General features: G+C 39.5%; 1 protein-coding gene across 1 annotated transcript; it reads left to right on the top strand.

Annotated features, from left to right (window-relative positions):
- The first annotated feature begins 380 nt into the window (after positions 1-380).
- Positions 381-1,313, top strand: LOC108389591 (olfactory receptor 2A2-like). Its single transcript, XM_017648045.3, has 2 exons — positions 381-632; positions 678-1,313. The coding sequence occupies exons 1-2, from the start codon at positions 381-383 to the stop codon at positions 1,311-1,313; spliced, it is 888 nt and encodes a 295-aa protein (XP_017503534.3).
- The last annotated feature ends 15,498 nt before the right edge of the window (positions 1,314-16,811 follow it).

Below are 16,811 nucleotides of genomic sequence, written 5' to 3'. Positions count from 1 at the left end.
GAGGATAGATTAGTGAATATTTTTGTTCTTGGAAAAAAATAAAGGGTTTAGGAAGAAATTGGCTCTATGGCTATATGTTACTCTCATGTTTTCATAAAAAAGGATATGTATTTACAGAGAAAAATAAATTATAGTGCAAACATGGAAAAGAAATTTGGTGAAATGTATAAAGTACTCTCATCATTTTTGCTCGTTTGAATTACTTCACAATAAAACTTTTGAACAAGGCAAAGAAACAATTGTGGGGAAAACTCAGACAAGTAGGGACAACCATACAAGCTTCCTTTGAGTTCCTTTTGAGATAAATAACACCATTTTGTATTGATATCTGGCTCTGACTTTTCTATCATGCTTTAGTTTTTGGCCAATTATCGTTAACAATGGGGAGCAACCAGTCATGGATTACAGAATTCATCCTGGTGGGATTCCAGCTCAGTGCAGAGATGGAAGTGCTCCTTTTCTGCATCTTCTTCGTGTTAGATGTCCTCAACCTGCTGGAAAATGGCCTGCTCTTGGGACTCATCTGGCTAGACCTCAGGCTGCACTCCCCCATGTTCTTCTTCCTTTCTCACCTGGCCATCATTGACATGTCCTACGCTTCTAGCAATTTGCCCCATATGCTGGAAAACTTGGTGAAACACAAAAAAACCATCTCCTTTGTCTCATGCACTATGCAGATGGTTCTGTTTTTGACTTTTGCTGCTGTAGAGTGCCTGATTTTGGTGGCGATGTCCTATGACAGGTTTGTGGCCATCTGCCATCCCCTCCAGTACACTGTCCTCATGAGTTGGAGAGCGTGCACCATCCTGGCCATCACTTCCTGGGTATGTGGATTTTCCCTGGCCCTGGTACATCTAATTCTTTTTTTAAGATTGCCCTTCTGTGGGTCCCCAGAGGTGAACCACTTCTTCTGTGAAATATTATCTGTTCTCAAAGTGGCCTGTGGTGACACTTGGATCAATGAAATTTTTGTCTTTGCTATTGCTGTGTTTATCTTAGTTGGGCCCCTTTCCCTGATTCTGGTCTCCTATGTGCGCATCCTCTGGGCCATCCTGAAGATCAAGTCAAAGGAAGGCCGCAGAAAAGCCTTTTCCACTTGCTCCTCCCACTTCTGTGTGGTTGGCTTCTACTTTGGCATAGCCATGATGGTGTACCTGGTCCCAGACAATAGCCAACGAGAGGAACAGCAGAAAATCCTCTCCCTGTTTTATACCCTTTTCAACCCATTGTTGAACCCCCTTGTTTACAGTCTAAGGAATGCTCAAGTGAAGGCTGCCTTCAACAGAGCATTGCAGAAAAAGAAGACATTCTAAAGAAGGGTATATTTTAGTTCACAGGACTAAAATCTCTTAGTTTCCACTTAAGAGATGGGATTACTGGTATAATAAAACTCAAGAAAATTCCCCAAGAATGAGGCATGATAGAAGGACAGGAATGATCAAGTGTAACATCAGCCAGATGGCAGAATAGGAATACCGAGGCCCTCTTCCTCCCTGGAGACAATATATAGATTGGCTTGTCTTTGGGAAAACAGCAGAGACCAGTTAAGAGGATACAGCACCCCCAGACAATCGCAAGCCCAAGAAGAGATACAGTAAGGAGATTAGGCAAATGTGTGGCCTTTTGCCTGCCCTAGTCATTCCCCATCCCTGGCCTCACGTGGCATGATTGGGAGAATTGTCCCAACTCCCAGCTCTCCCTCAGGGGAAGGGGAAGAGTGGGCCATACCTATTACAGTCATTCTTCAGGGGACGCCCTGAGGGATTGTTTCCTGTCTTGCATGAATACAGACTGAAGGCAATGGCTGTTCAGACACCATGTCAGGGCCACTGAGAAACAGGGCAAGCCCTCCAACTTTTTACAGCTGTAGAGAGATTGTGGCATCTTAGATACACACCAGGGGAAGCAAGTGTTTACAAGCTCCAGACGAGAAGTGGGCAGACCTCTTTGAGAAAATAGGTGCACCAGCTCAGAGAAGCTGCATCCCCAGGAAAAGCTGGAAAAGCCACAAGAATTTTTAGAAGGGCTGGATTGCATGAAATCAGTCAGTGAAGACTGGGAGACGTAGCTGTTTTTCCAAAAGGCCAAACCTCAACTAAAGTTCACAAGGCATACAAAAAAATTGGGGAAAATATGGACCAATCAAGGGAACAAAAGAAATCTCCAGAAACCGCCCGAAAAATATTTGGATTCATGAATTACCTGACAAAGAAGCTACTATAATCATATTAATGATGTTTAATGATCTAAAAGAGAACACAGACCTAAATAAAAGGAGGAAAATGATGCATGAACAAAGTGAAAATATCACAGAGATAAACATTACAAAAAAGGACCAAATTCTGAAACTGAAGAACAGAATAACTGAGTTGAACATTTTACCAGAGGGCCTCAAAAGCAGAAATTAGGAACTAGCTGGAGACAGATGAAAACAAAACACAGCACAGCAGAAAGAGGCTGCTGCCAACGCAGCCTGAGGGCAGCTTCCTGCGCATAGTCCTGCACTAAAGGAGACTGCAAATCAGCGATCTCACTTTACACCCCAAAAAGTAGAAAAAGAAAACAAATCCCAAAGTTAGCAGAAAGAGGGATATGTGTAATAAAGATTAGAGCAGAGATAAGTGAAAGAGAATAGAAAAACAATCAACAGAAAACAATCCAGGAGAGTAAGAATTGGTTTTCTGAGAAATCCATCAATATTGACAAACCCTTAGCTGGACAGAACAAAAAGAGGCACTAGAATAGTCAACTTCATAGGAACAAAGTAAAATAGTGGTTACAAGGGGCTGGAACAGGGGGAAATGGGGGGTTACTGGTTAAAAGGTACAGAGTTTCAGTTTGGCATGAAAAGGTTCTGGGGATGGACAGTGGTGAGGGTTATACATGGTGTGAATGACTGAATGCCACTGATTCATACATTTAAAAATTGTCAAAAATTCTATGGATATTTTTCCATGATAAATTATTAAGGAAATGCTTTAACTGGTGACTGTCCAAAAGGTGGTCTTTGCTGATTACATCTCTGTAATGGGAGTCGCTCATTCTGGTCCCACAAGACAAGAGCTTTTGTAGTGGTGACAGTGCAGAGCGGTCTGTTCACAAACGTCCACCTGAGAGGTCAATGAAATAAATAAAAAACTGCGTCATTTGACATGATTTCAGAGTAAATGATGAAAAGTTGTGGAAATCGTTAATCTAGCCAGAATTATATAAACAATTCTAAGACCTAGTTCAAGTTATGATGAACGGAATGAAGTCCATTTGAAAATGTTTAAATGGTCCTGAGCATTGATCTAATGTTACATTAATGGGCTTATGATAATTGCCAGTATTGATTCACCTGCAGAAACTCTTGGGTAAATTTTCTTACCACTGTTTTTAATGTTTGAACCAATTTATCTTAAAATGGTTTGGTGTGACACCAGGGGATGTGAGAATGACCTTGAAATAACCGACACTGTTTATCTTTCATGGTGGCAAAATGCCCTCTGGATTTATGGAAGGAGAGTGAGCAATACTCTCACCAAATAGACGTTAGGCTAATGTTTGCAAAATCAGTAAAGGCTGCATTTCTGTTGCCATCAGCTAAAGCATTTCCTCTAGTTTTGAAAGTACTGTCTTTATTATGGACTTTCACCTAAATAACAGATTTCATGTGCACTTGTATTAGTTAAGTCATTAATGTCCTTTTCTAAAGTGAATGTGCTTGATTTTTAGTTCAATTTCAGGTTTACAAAAAAAATTGAGTTCTAAGTTCAGTGTTTCCCATGCTCTCTCATCCCTTCCCACACAGTTTCTCCTATTTTTAACATCTTGCATTGTGTGTTGTACATTTCTTACAATTGATGAGCCAATATCGATCTATTATTATTAACTGAAGTCCGAAGTTTACACTGGAGTTTGCTCTGTGTTGTGCTTTGTGTGAGATTTGACAAATGTGTAATAATGTGCATCTACCATTACAGTATCATATAGAATAATCTCACTGCTCTACAAATATTCTGTGTTCCACCTACTCATCCCTTCCTCTCTCTCCCCAAACTTCTGACAACCACTTATCTTTTTAATATCTCCATAGTTTTACCTTTTTCAGAACGTCATGTAGTTGAAATCACACAGTATGTAGCCTTTTCAGATTGGCCTCTTTGATGCAGCAATATGCCTTTAAGGGATTTCCATGTATTTCATGGCTTGTCATTTCTTTTTATTGTTGAGTAATATTTCAATCTATGTATGTACTAGAGTTTTTTACCCATTCACCTGTTGAAGTACATCTTTGTTACGTCCAAGTTTTGATTTTTATGAATAAAGCTGCTATAAACATTTCTGCACATGTTTGTGTGTGTTTCAGTTCCTTTGAGTGAACACCAAGGAGTGTGATTTTCTGGGTCACATTGTAACAATATGTTTAATTTTATAAGGAATCACCCAATTGTCTTCCAAACTGGCTGCACCCTTTTGCAATCTCACCAGCAAATAATGAGAGTTCCTGCTGCTCCACATCCTTACCAGCACTTGTTATGTCAGGGTTTGGGGCCTTCACCATTCTAACGACATACAGTGGTGTCCCAATCTCATTTTAATGTGAAATTTCTGAAAACATGCAGCATTGAGTGTCTTTGCAGGTGCTTTCTTACCATCTGTATATCTTCTCTGGTGAGGTATCCCTTCATATCTTTTGCCCACTTTTATTTAATAAACTTCAGTTTTAGAGCAGTTATAGATTCATAGCAAATTTGAGTGGAAGGTACAAAGATACTCCATGCAACTCCCTTCACACAAGCATAGCCTCCCCCATTCTCAGCATCCCCCCCAGAGTGGAATATTTGCTATCACTGATGAACCTACATTGGCAGATCATTACCACCCAAAGTGCATAGTTCACATTGCTTCTCTCATGGTGGTGTGCAAGCTCTGTGTTTGGACAAGATTGCAGTTGTGTGCATCCACCATTAGAGTCTCACAGAGCACTTTCATTGCCCTAAAAACCATCTGTGTTGCACCCTTTCCTGTCTTCCTCCACCACCACTAATCCTGGCAACCAGTGATCCTTTACCTGCCTCCATAGTCTTTGCAGGATGTCATATAGTTGGAATCATAGAGTTATTCTTTTTCAGATTGGCTTCTTTCATTTAGTCATATGCATTTAAGTTTCCTCTATGTCTTGTCTTTGCTTGATATTTTGGTTCTTTTTGGTAAGGAATAGCATTCTATTGTCTAGATATTTCCAGTTTACTTATCTCTTTACCAACTGCAGAACATCTTGGTTGATTCTAAGTTTAGGCAATTATGAATAAAGCTGCTTTAAACATTTGTGTGCAGGTGTTTGTATGACTTAAGTTTTCAAATCCATTGAGTAAATACCAAATAGTGCAATTGGTAGGTTGAATAGTAAGAATATGTTTAGTTTTTATTATTTTATTATTTTATTATTTTGGTATTATTAATATACAGTTACATGAGCAACATTGTGGTTACTAGATTCCCCCTATTATCAAGTGTCCCCGACATACCCCATTACAGTCACTGACCATCAGCGTAGTAAGATGCTATAAAATCACAACTTGTCTTCTCTGTGCTGTACTGCCTTACCCGTGCCCCGACCACCACCACATTATGTGTGCTAATTGTAATACCCCTTTTTCCCCCTTAGCCCTCCCTTCCCACCCATCCTCCCCCATCCCTTTCCCTTTGGTAACTGTTAGTCCATTCTTGGGTTCTGTGACTCTGCTGCTGTTTTGTTCCTTCAGTTTTTGCTTTGTTCTTATACTCCACAGATGAATGAAATCATCTGATGCTTTTCTTTCTCTGCCTGGCTTATTTCACTGAGCATAATACCCTCTAGCTCCATTCATGTTGTTACAAATGGTAAGATTTGTTTTCTTCTTATGGCTGAATAGTATTCCACTGTGTGTATGTATCACATTTTCTTTATTCATTCATCTACTGATGGACACTTAGATTGTTTCCATTTCTTGACTATTGTAAAAAGTGCTGCAATAAACATAGGGGTGCATATGTCTTTTTCAAAATGGGCTCCTGCATTCTTAGGGTAAATTCCTGTATCAAATGGTATTTCTATTTTTAGTTTTTTGAGGAACCTCCATACTACTTTCCACAATGGTTGAAGTAATTTACATTCCCACCAGCAGTGTAGGAGGGTTCCCCTTTCTCCACAGCCTCACCAACATTAGTTGTTCTTTGTCTTTTGGATGTTGGCCATCCTAACTGGTGTGAGGTGATATCTCATTGTGGTTTTAATTTGCATTTCTCTGATGATTAGCAATGTGGAGCATCTTTTCATGTGCCTGTTGGCTATCTGAATTTCTTTGGAGAAGTTTCTGTTCAGATCCTCTGCTCATTTTTTAATTGGCTTATTTGCTTTTTGTTTGTTGAAGTATGTGAGCTCTTTATATATTTTGAATGTCAACCCTTTATCAGATATGTCATTTATGAATATATTCTCCCATACTGTAGGATACCTTTTTGTTCTATTGATGGTGTCCTTTGCTGTACAGGAGCTTTTCAGCTTGATATAATCCCACTTGTTCATTTTGCTTTTGTTTCCCTTGCCTAGAGAGATATGTTCATGAAGAAGTTGCTCATATTTATGTCCAAGAGATTTTTGCCTATGATTTCTTCAAGGAGTTTTATGGTTTCATGACTTACATTCAGGTTTTTTGATCCATTTTGAATTTACTTTTGTGTATGGGGTTAGACAGTGATCCAGTTTCATTTCTTACATGTAGCTGTCCAGTTTTGCCAACACCAGCTGTTGAAGAGGCTGTCATTTCCCCATTGTATGTCCATGGCTCCTTTATGATATACTACTTGACCATATATATTTGGGTTAATATCTGGACACTCTATTCTGTCCCACTGGTCTGTGGGTCTGTTCTTGTGCTGGTACCAAATTGTCTTGATTACTGTGGCTTTGTAGTAGAGCTTAAAGTTGGGAAGCGAGATCCCTGCTGCTTTATTCTTCCTTCTCAGTATTGCTTTGGCTATTCAGGGTTTTTTGTGGTTTCATATGAATTTTAGAACTATTTGTTTCAGTTCATTGAAGAATGCTGTTTGTATTTTGATAGGGATTGCATTGAATCTGTATATTGCTTTAGGCAAGATGGTCATTTTGACAATATTAATTCTTCCTAGCCAAGAACATGGGATGAATTTCCATTTGTTAGTGTCCTTTTTAATTTCTCTTAAGAGTGTCTTGTAGTTTTCAGGGTATAGGTCTTTCACTTCCTTGGTTAGGTTTATTCCTAGGTATTTTATTCTTTTTGATACAATTGTGAATGGAATTGTTTTCCTGATTTTTCTTTGTGCTAGTTCATCATTAGTGTTTAGGAAAGCAACAGATTTATGTTTTTTAATTTTGTATCCTGCAACTTTGCTGAATTCTCATATTAGTTCTAGTAGTTTTGGAGTAGATTCTTTAGGGTTTTTTATGTACAATGTCATGTCATCTGCAAATAGTGAAAGTCTGACTTCTTCTTTACCGGTCTGGATGCCTTTTATTTCTTTGTTTTGACTGATTGCTGTGGCTAGGATCTCCAGTACTGTGTTGAATAAAAGTGGGTAGCATGGCCATCCCAGTCTTGTTCCCGATCTTAGGTGAAGAGCTTTCATCTTCTCGCTGTTAAGTATGATGTTGGCTGTGGGTTTATCATATATGGCCTTTATTATGTTGAGGTACTTGCCCTCATTTTGTTGAGAGTTTTTATCATGAATGGATGTTGAATTTTGTGGAAAGCATTTGTGGAGATGATCATGTGGTTTTTGTCCTTCTTTCTGTTGATGTAGTGGATGATGTTTATGGATTTTTGAATGTTGTACCATCCTTGCATCTCTGAGATGAATCCCACTTGATCATGGTATATCATCCTCTTGATGTATTTTTGAATTCGATTTAATAATATTTTGTTGAGTATTTTTGCATCTATGTTCATCAGGGATATTGGTCTGTAATTTTCTTTTTTGGAGAAGTCTTTGCCTGGTTTTGGTATTAGAGTGGTGCTGGTTTCATAGAATGAGTTTGGAAGTATTCCCTTCTCTTCTTTTTTTTTGGAAAACTTGAAGGAGAATGGGTATTATGTCTTCTCTAAATGTCTGATAAAATTCAGCAATGAATACATCTGGCCCAGAGGTTTTGTTCCTGGGTAGTTTTTTGATTACCAATTCAATTTCATTGCTGGTAATTGGTCTGTTTAGATTTTCTGTTTCTTCTTTGGTTAATCTTGGAAGGTTATATTTTTCTAGAAAGTTGTCCATTTCTTCTAGGTTATCAAGCTTGTTAGCATTTACATTTTCATAGTATTCTCTAATAATTCTTTGTATTTCTGTGACATCTGTCATGATTTTTCCTTTCTTATTTCTGATTCTATTTATGTGTGTAGATTTTCTTTTTCTCTTAATAAGTCTGGCTAGGGGTTTATCTATTTTGTTTATTTTCTGAAAGAACCAGATTTGGTTTCATTGATTTTTTCTATTGTTTTATTCCTCTCAATTTTATTGATTTCTTCTCTGATCTTTATTATGCCCCTCCTTCTGCTGACTTTGGACCTCATTTGTCTTTCTTTTTCCAGTTTCAATGATTGTGACTTTAGGCTATTTATTTGGGATTGTTCTTTCTTCTTTAAATTGGCCTGGATTGCTATTACTTTCCTCTTAGAACTTCCTTTGCTGCATCCCACAGAAGCTAGGCATTATGCTGTTGTTGTCATTTGTTTCAATATATTGCTTGACCTTTTTTCTCTCTCTGACTGCCTTTAATACCCTGTCCTTATCTTTGATTTTTGCCATTTTAATTATTATATGTGTTGGTGTTGTCCTCAGGTCCCTTGTGTTGGGAGGTCTGTGGGCTTCCATAGTCTGAGAGACTATTTCCTTCCCCAGCTTGTGGAATTTTTCAGCAATTATTTCTTCAAAGACACTTTCTATCCCTTTTTCTCTCTCTTCTTCTTCTGGTAGCCCTATTATGTGAATATTGTTCCATTTGGATTGGTCACACAGTTCTCTTATTCTTTCATTCCTGGAGATCCTTTTATCTCTCTCTGCCTCAGCTTATCTATATTCCTGTCCTCTGATTTCTATTCCACTAACAGTCTCTTGCACCTCGTCTAGTCTGCTCTTAAGTACTTCCATTGATGGTTTCATTTCTGTTATCTCCCTCTGAACTTCATCCCTTAGCTCTTGCATATTTCTCTGCAGCTCCATCAGCATAGTTATGGCTTTTATTTTGAATTCTTTCTCAGGAATATTGGTTCTATCTGTCTCCCCAGGCCCTCTCTCTGGGGTTGTGTGAGTGATTTTGGACTGAACCAGGTTCTTCTGCCTTTTCATGGTGACAGAAGTGATTGCTAGCAAGTGGCACATGTGTCAGCTGGGACAACAAAGACCCTTCCTGCTTGCTGGTCGCCATGCCCTTCTCCACTGCCTGTGCCAGTTACCCACACACAGAGAGCAGTCTCTGTGTTCATCCCTGAGCTGCCATGGGCGGGACAGCCCTCGGGATGGCCTAGGGCGCTGCTGGGTTCACAGGTGCCCAGTGTGTGTTCTCCTGAGAGAATGGTGCCCCTTTATGCCTTCTGGACTTTGTACCAGCTTCCTCTGTTCTGGACAGCTGTGTGCTGGCAGCAGCCTCTGGGTCTGTCCCCAGTAGCTGTGCACTGGAAGAAGATTCTGTGTGGTTACTGTGGGTGGGGCTGCTCCCTGGCTGCTCTGCAGCAGTGGCGAGTCAGCCAGTTTGCTTGCAGTGCTGGTGGTGGTGGGGGAATGAATAGCAGGCAGCTTATTGCCATGAGGGGCTTCGGAGCTGCCTTGCCACCCAGGGGGTTAGGGTGCCTGAAGTTCCTTAAGATTCCCAGCCTGCTGGGCTGAGTGTGTCGGGATGATTTTGTCCACCTGTTAAATCCTTGTCCCTTTAGGACTTTTAAAGCACCTGCTTTTCTTTTGTCCCAGGGGAGCCGGCTGTGGGGACCTGCTCACAGTCTCAGTCTTGGATTTTACTTCTCCGTTTCTCTCATATCCAGTACACCATGTATTGTGTGTCTGTGCTCCCGGTGCAGATTACTTGGGCTGGTTATTTAGCATTCCTGTGCTTCCACTCCCTCCCCACTCTGATTCTTTTCCTCCCGCCCATGAGCTGGGGTTGGGGGAGTGCTCGGGTCCTGCTGGGTCACGGCTTTGTATCTTACCCCCTTCGTGAGATGCTGAGTTCTCACAGATGTAGATGTAGCCTGGCTGTTGTACTGTATCTTCTGGTCTCTCTTTTAGGAATAGCTGTATTTGCTGTATTTTCAAAATATATATGGTTTTGGGAGGAGCTTTCCACCACCCTACTCACGCTGCCATCTTGAGCGCCTCTCGTATATTTAGTTTTATAAGAAACCATCCAACTGCCTTCTAAAGTTGCTGTACCATGTTGCATTCCCTCTGGCAATGAATGAAAGTTCCTGTAGTCCATGTTCTAATCAGCGTTTTGTGCTGTCAATGTTCTGGATTTTAGCCATTCTAATAGACATGTAGTGATATCTCGTTTTAATTTACATTTCTGTAATGATGTATGATGTGTAGCATTTTTCATATACTTATTTGCCATCTGTTTAACTTGTTTGAAGAGGTGTCTGTGAGGGCTTTTGGTCCATTTTTTAATTGGATTCATTTTCCTACAGTTAAGTCCTGAGTTTTTTTAGAGTTCTTCAGATATTTCAGAAGTGAGTCATTTTTCCTCTATGTGCAAAGGTTTTCTCCAGTCAGTTGTTAGACTTTCAATATTCTTAAGTGTTTTTCCCAAAGCAAAAGCTTTTAATTTTAATGAAGTGAACCTTATCAATTTCTTTTTTAATGATGAAGAGTTTTTGATTTTTGGCTTGTTTTGATTCTTTTCTTGTGCAATGATGACTTCCAAGCTCTTTATACATTATACTCAAATGAAAACCAGAAATTATCAAATTCTCTTGAATCTTTATTAGGGTGACCACAGAAGTTAGAAATAGATTTATTTTTACAGCAACTGAAAATAAAGCATGATCATTCCTATATTTCTTATTACTGCTGAAACATATTACCACAAACTTAGTGTCATAGAACAACACAAACATGTCATCCAAAAATTCCAGAGGTCATAAATCTAACAGGTCTGTGGGGTTATATTTTTTCTGGAGTCTCCAGGGAACGCTCCTTGTCCTATACATTTTCCAGAGTCTACTTACATTCTTTGAGTCTATTTTCATAGCTGGCAGCACAGCATGCTCACCCCTCTCTGAACTGCCTCCTCCTTCTAAGAACTCCTGTGAATAAAGGGGACCCTTGTGGATAATCCGTGATAATCCCTACATCTCAACAACTTTAAATCACATCTGCAAAGTTCCTTTTTCCATAATCAGTAACATAGTCACAGCTTCCTGAAATTAGGATGTGAATATCTTGTAGAGAGGTCATTATTCTGTCTACCATATTTCCCAAAGACACAGCTCTTATTCGTAAAGATGTTAACTCTCAAAATGTTAACAGTAAATTATCAAGCAATATATTATTTCATTTGGTTATCATTGCTAAACAATTTCAAGAAAATAATGTGCTAATGTGTCAGGTTTTCTACATCTCTGATTCATTATCTCAACCAACAGGTCATGTAATTTACCTGTTTTGCTTTCTATTTGTGAAGCATATATGAAAAGACTAATTTTCATTTCTTGAATATTCATGTTTATGCCTTATTTGGATGCGAATGTGCTGGGATAAATAAAAAAATAAATGAAAAATACTGTCAATACCTAATATGACCTGCCCACTGGAGTAACATTTGAGCAACAGTCCTAGAATCACTAGACAACAAAAACATTTTGAAGAAATGTTTGAGATTAGAGTCATATAAACTATAATCTAAAGAATCTTCCAGTAAGAAACAGAAAGAGAAGTTATTCTCTTCTGAGATTCTGGTTCATACCCAAGGAAATATGAGTAGGAAATCTGGAGGATTATGACACTGGTTAAATAAAGCAGCTGAAGTCTTTCTGAGAGGTCACTTTAGAACTTTTGAAAATGAGCAATTATTCATTAGCTAAAGCAAAGGGTTTGGTATCTGTGTCTATCACTCAGTCTTGGTGCTGGCAGTTGATAGACTGTGGACAATTTACCTATTTCTCCAGCTTCATAAACCATATTATAATGTGGAGATAACTATTAAGCAGTTTGTAGGATTGAAGTAGAAGAGCATGTGTGACACACGTACTTGAAGTCCCGAAACATAATAAACGCTAAGCCAACAGCAGTGTCCTATGATGGCCCCACTACCTTGCATCTCAGTCTCATTTTTCAGAAGATGAAGATAATTATTCCACTTTGAGGTGGCAAGCAGCACAGGTCCCATACATACCTTGTATTAGACATTAGGAAAACTCATATCACATAAGCCATCTTGGGGATAAGAAATTTGAATTAGCAAAACTATTATACATCCAAGCGTTATGTCCTATAAATTATGATATTTGCCTTAGGTTATCGCCTCTGAGATGTTTGCAGCTCTATTTGCATTCTGTGAGAATCCATCTGCTACTGCCCTTTCCCAAAATATTTCCTCAGGAGATAATCAAACATGGGTGATCTTTGTTTCCCTCCAGGGGGAATGTTCATCAAAAACTTTTTTCCCTTAGGAAAGGTATATATAGGTATAATGACTTATGGGGCCCTCTCAGCAAATATAAATTCTCAAAAGAGTCATTAGAATTGTTTGTATTGAGCTGATCATAAAATACAACCTTTGCTCCTAGGGTTGAAGAGAACAGCTGTTATTCTGCAACAGTATCAGAAAGTGAAGCAAATATTTTCAACCCTGGGATTTCTCATATGGAGGCTGCTAGAAGGAATAAGTCTTCCTTCAGTGGTAGACTCATTTGCCTCTAGCCTAAAGTAGAATCTGAAGGTAACAGCCATGGCTAATGCCACCATAGGTGGCAGGGATTTATCTGCACCGGTAGGTGGTTTGTGGTATGGGTTTATTGCAGTAGGGCAAGGAGACAGCAGAAATCATGTGGGCTATGGTAAGAGAAAAATCACAGCCTGGACACCTGTCTTCCTGAGTTAGAGTTTGTGTTCAAGGCACCTGGACTGGCAAACGAATTCACGTGGGGAGCTCTTTGGAGCTGGGCTGTGAACGTGGCATGCTGACTCCATTTGATGTCCTTTTCCTTGTCACCTCCAATGTGACTGGGTAATGGAGGTGAGAACAGGCACTAATGTAAAAAGAGTAGGAGACAAAGAAAACGAGAGACCTCTTATCCAGGCTATGGCTGCTGCATTTGGCCCTCTGAACTCAGCCACAGAGATGAGAGGACTTCACACATATAAATGAAGGAATTGATGTGCAGACATGTTAAATAACTCACCCATAATCACTTATGGAAAAATGTCGATGGGAATTTATAACTCTGGATACATCCACCAGCGCAATTCTCATCCTACTAATCTTGATATTATTAACTGGCTGAAAATAGGCCTAAAACCAAAATTTTAGGGACAGTGTCTCTAAGAAAGATTTCATTGCCTTTTATGAAACAAAGAGTTGTGTTCCTTATAACAATTTCTGAGCCATATTCTCCCAGTTTGTTCATGAGTGTTGGTATATACTGTACCATGATAGCATCTGTCTTTTAGGAAAATGTTTTTCTGTTCCCAGCATAGGATAGGATGAATACCAATGATACTCAGTTTTCTGAGGCTGTCACAGAAATGGAGATACAGTAAAACTCTCAGCTCAAGAAACATTTTCAGAGGCTCCTATGTTATATGTTCAATGGAAACCCCTGCCCAGGTGAGGAAGTGGTCTATTTTTTTTTATGTCCATGAACTGATGCACTTTAATTACATCATTAAAAAATTGAACTGTCCTTCAACCATCAAATACTTTCATGTTTTCATCTCTTTTCCACTGCTGTAATGACTTAGTGCTCTGTTCTACCTTAACTTTTACTTTTAGTTTTGGTCAATCTTAAAAAATAGTATAATGGTAACTGAGATGAGGGATAAATCATTTCATAATTAAAAAAAAACACAATTGAATGAAAAATAATCTAGGAGATAATTTGTGGTGTATAGGAGGAAACTGTCCCTACCCAGTTGAAATAGGTTATCCTTATCTCAATTATTAACTTTCTAGTTTAGAGATTAAATATTTTAGTAACTGCTGATTGTTTCTCATAGTGTCTGAAAAGATATATATGTCCCTGATGTTTCTTACCCAATACTTAACACTAGACAATTACTTTTGTAGCTAAATTTAATACCACATACTCAATATACTGCTAGGTAGAATCCTTCCTCACTTGATCACATTTAAAGAAAATAAAATGTCTAGGACATCATGGAACCGTTTGCTCATAAAGAGACATTGCCCCATATTAACTGATGATTCTCTTGTGTTCTTGGTTTAAAAACATCAAAGCTCTACCATACATCGAAACTGTGACTTTAAATTTACTTTAAGAAGTCCTTCTTTTTTGATTTATACAACTTCCTCTTCAGATTTCTCCAAATTCTAAGTGCAAAGCAGATATAAACTACAAAATGCATTTAAGTGTTAAAATGTTTTACAAAGTTTTGTAATAGACCAATATTACAGACTGATTCTGTATTTATCCGTAAGAAACAATATATTCTAAGCTGAGTAGTTGAATCATTATAGTGTTTCAAATAAAATTATTGTCACCTCGTTAACATCTAACAGTAAAAATTTCTTTTAAAGCAAAAATCACAACTTCGCAAAACACAGGTTCAGTATACATTTAGCATTCAATGTATGTGTTTTTCATTGAATATGACACATATTTAACAAAAACTTTTTCAGTGTTTTTTACATCACAGTGAACTCTGCTGGGCACTCGAAAGGACAAAAAGAGGTGTATGATAATACATGGTCCCGGGGTACATTTTATATGATACACACGGCACGTGAATTCATTTTGAATGGCCTTCTGCATCAGACTCCTTCACTGATCCTGGCTTGAAAAATAACTAGAGATTTATAATGACAATGTAACTATTTTTACTGATATCCTGACCACAATTGCACATTTAATATCAGCTAATAGAGACTCCTTGCTGTACACGGCACTGAAGACTTGGGTGTATGTGTTCTCTTGTGGCCCCTGTCCTGTGGAAGGACTAGAATGGTGCCTGTGATGGAGGGGCCATTGGGAAAGCTCTAAAAACCTAGAAAGTAAGAAAGATACTAAAACATGGTGTGTCTGGAGTGTGCCTGCCCTTTTGAATTCGAGGACAGTTAGATCAAGGCAGAGGGTAGAATGAGCTGCGGTCTCAAGACTGGTAATTACAGCATGATCAAGGTCGGCCTGTTGCTGGATCATCTTAGTTGAGTGCCCTAGAAATGGGCGCTAAGACGGAGCATGGCATGGAGCATATTTGTTAGGGATCAAATTCATAGGAGGGAGCGGAAACAGGAACCCTGCAGCCAAGGCCACGCGCCCCGCAGGCGGCTCTGAGACACACTTGGCCACCAGCTCTCCCAGCCTTTCCAGAGCCGCCACAGTCCCAGGCGGAGGCCCTGCTGAGCTGACGCAACCTGGGCAGAGCGGGTAGCTGGGGGCGAGCAACCAGCCGCCGGAGTGGAGCCGTCCTGCGAGGATGTGGATGAATCCGCGGAGGCTGAACCCAAGTTTGAGGGGCCTCTAGTTTTCTTTTTGTTTTTCTCAATGAACCACTTGTGAAGTAATAGTAAAAATAACTCCAACGCAGCAGATTATTCCCAGTTTGTGCCAAATTTAAAGAGGACCCGTCTCAGGAGCCAGCGTGGTAGAAGTGCCCGTCTGCTCTGACAGCTGCAGGGGAGGGGAGCTCAGGTTTACCAAGTACACACTGCCGAGCAAGCCACCTTCCCCACTGAGGGATCCTTGCCCAGGCTAAGCTTTAAACTATCCGTTTTGCTTGCTTTTATTCTTTTTTTCAGGTTTACTTTTTTATTATTTTTATTTTGGTATCATTAATCTACAATTACATCAAGAACATTATGGTTAACAGGCTCCTCCCCACAAACCCCATTACAGTCACTGTCCATTAGCTTAATAAGATGCAGCTGAATCCCTCCGTACTCATCTTCTCTGGTTGCACAGCCCTCCCCGTGCCACCCCCACCCCCACCCGCAACGACTATACATGCTAATCGTAATGCCACCTTTATTTTTCCCCACCCTTATCCCTCCCTTTCCACCCATCCTCCTCAGTTCCTTTCCCTTTGGTAACTGTTAGTCCATTCTTGGGTTCTGTGATTCTGCTGCTGTTTTTTTCCTTCAATTATTCTTTGTTCTTATACTCCACATATGAGTGAAATCATTTGGTACTTGTCTTCTCCACCTGGCTTGTTTCACTGAGCATAATACCCTCTAGCTCCATCCATGTTGTTGCAAATGGTAGGATTTGTTTTCTTCTTATGGATGAATAATATTCCATTGTGTATAGGTACCACATCTTCTTTATCAATTCATCTACTGATGGACACATAGGTTGCTTCCATTTCTTGGCTATTGTAAATAGTGCTGCAATAAACATAGTGGTGCATCTGTCTTTTTCAAACTGGGCTGCTGCATTCTTAGGGTAAATTCCTAGAAGTGGAATTCCTGGGTCAAATGGTATTTCTATTTAGAGCATTTTGAGGAATCTCCATACTGCTTTCCACAATGGTTGAACTAATTTACATTTCCACCAGCAGTGCATCTCCTTGCATCTCCTTTCTCTGCAACCTCACCAACATTTGTTGTTGTTTGACTTTTGGATGGTGGCGATCCTTACCGGGGT

This window comes from Manis javanica, chromosome 6, assembly GCF_040802235.1.
Source record: "Manis javanica isolate MJ-LG chromosome 6, MJ_LKY, whole genome shotgun sequence".
NCBI classification, from domain to species: Eukaryota; Metazoa; Chordata; class Mammalia; order Pholidota; family Manidae; genus Manis; species Manis javanica.
Note: the sequence above shows the minus strand (reverse complement) of the source record. Positions and strands in the feature narration are given on the sequence as shown.

Bases quoted from the DNA above. Each gene is read 5' to 3' on its own strand.
- LOC108389591 (XM_017648045.3), top strand. From the start codon at position 381: ATGGGGAGCAACCAGTCATGGATTACAGAATTCATCCTGGTGGGATTC. The intron at 633-677 runs GTGAAACACAAA...TGCACTATGCAG, and splicing joins CCCATATGCTGGAAAACTTG to ATGGTTCTGTTTTTGACTTT.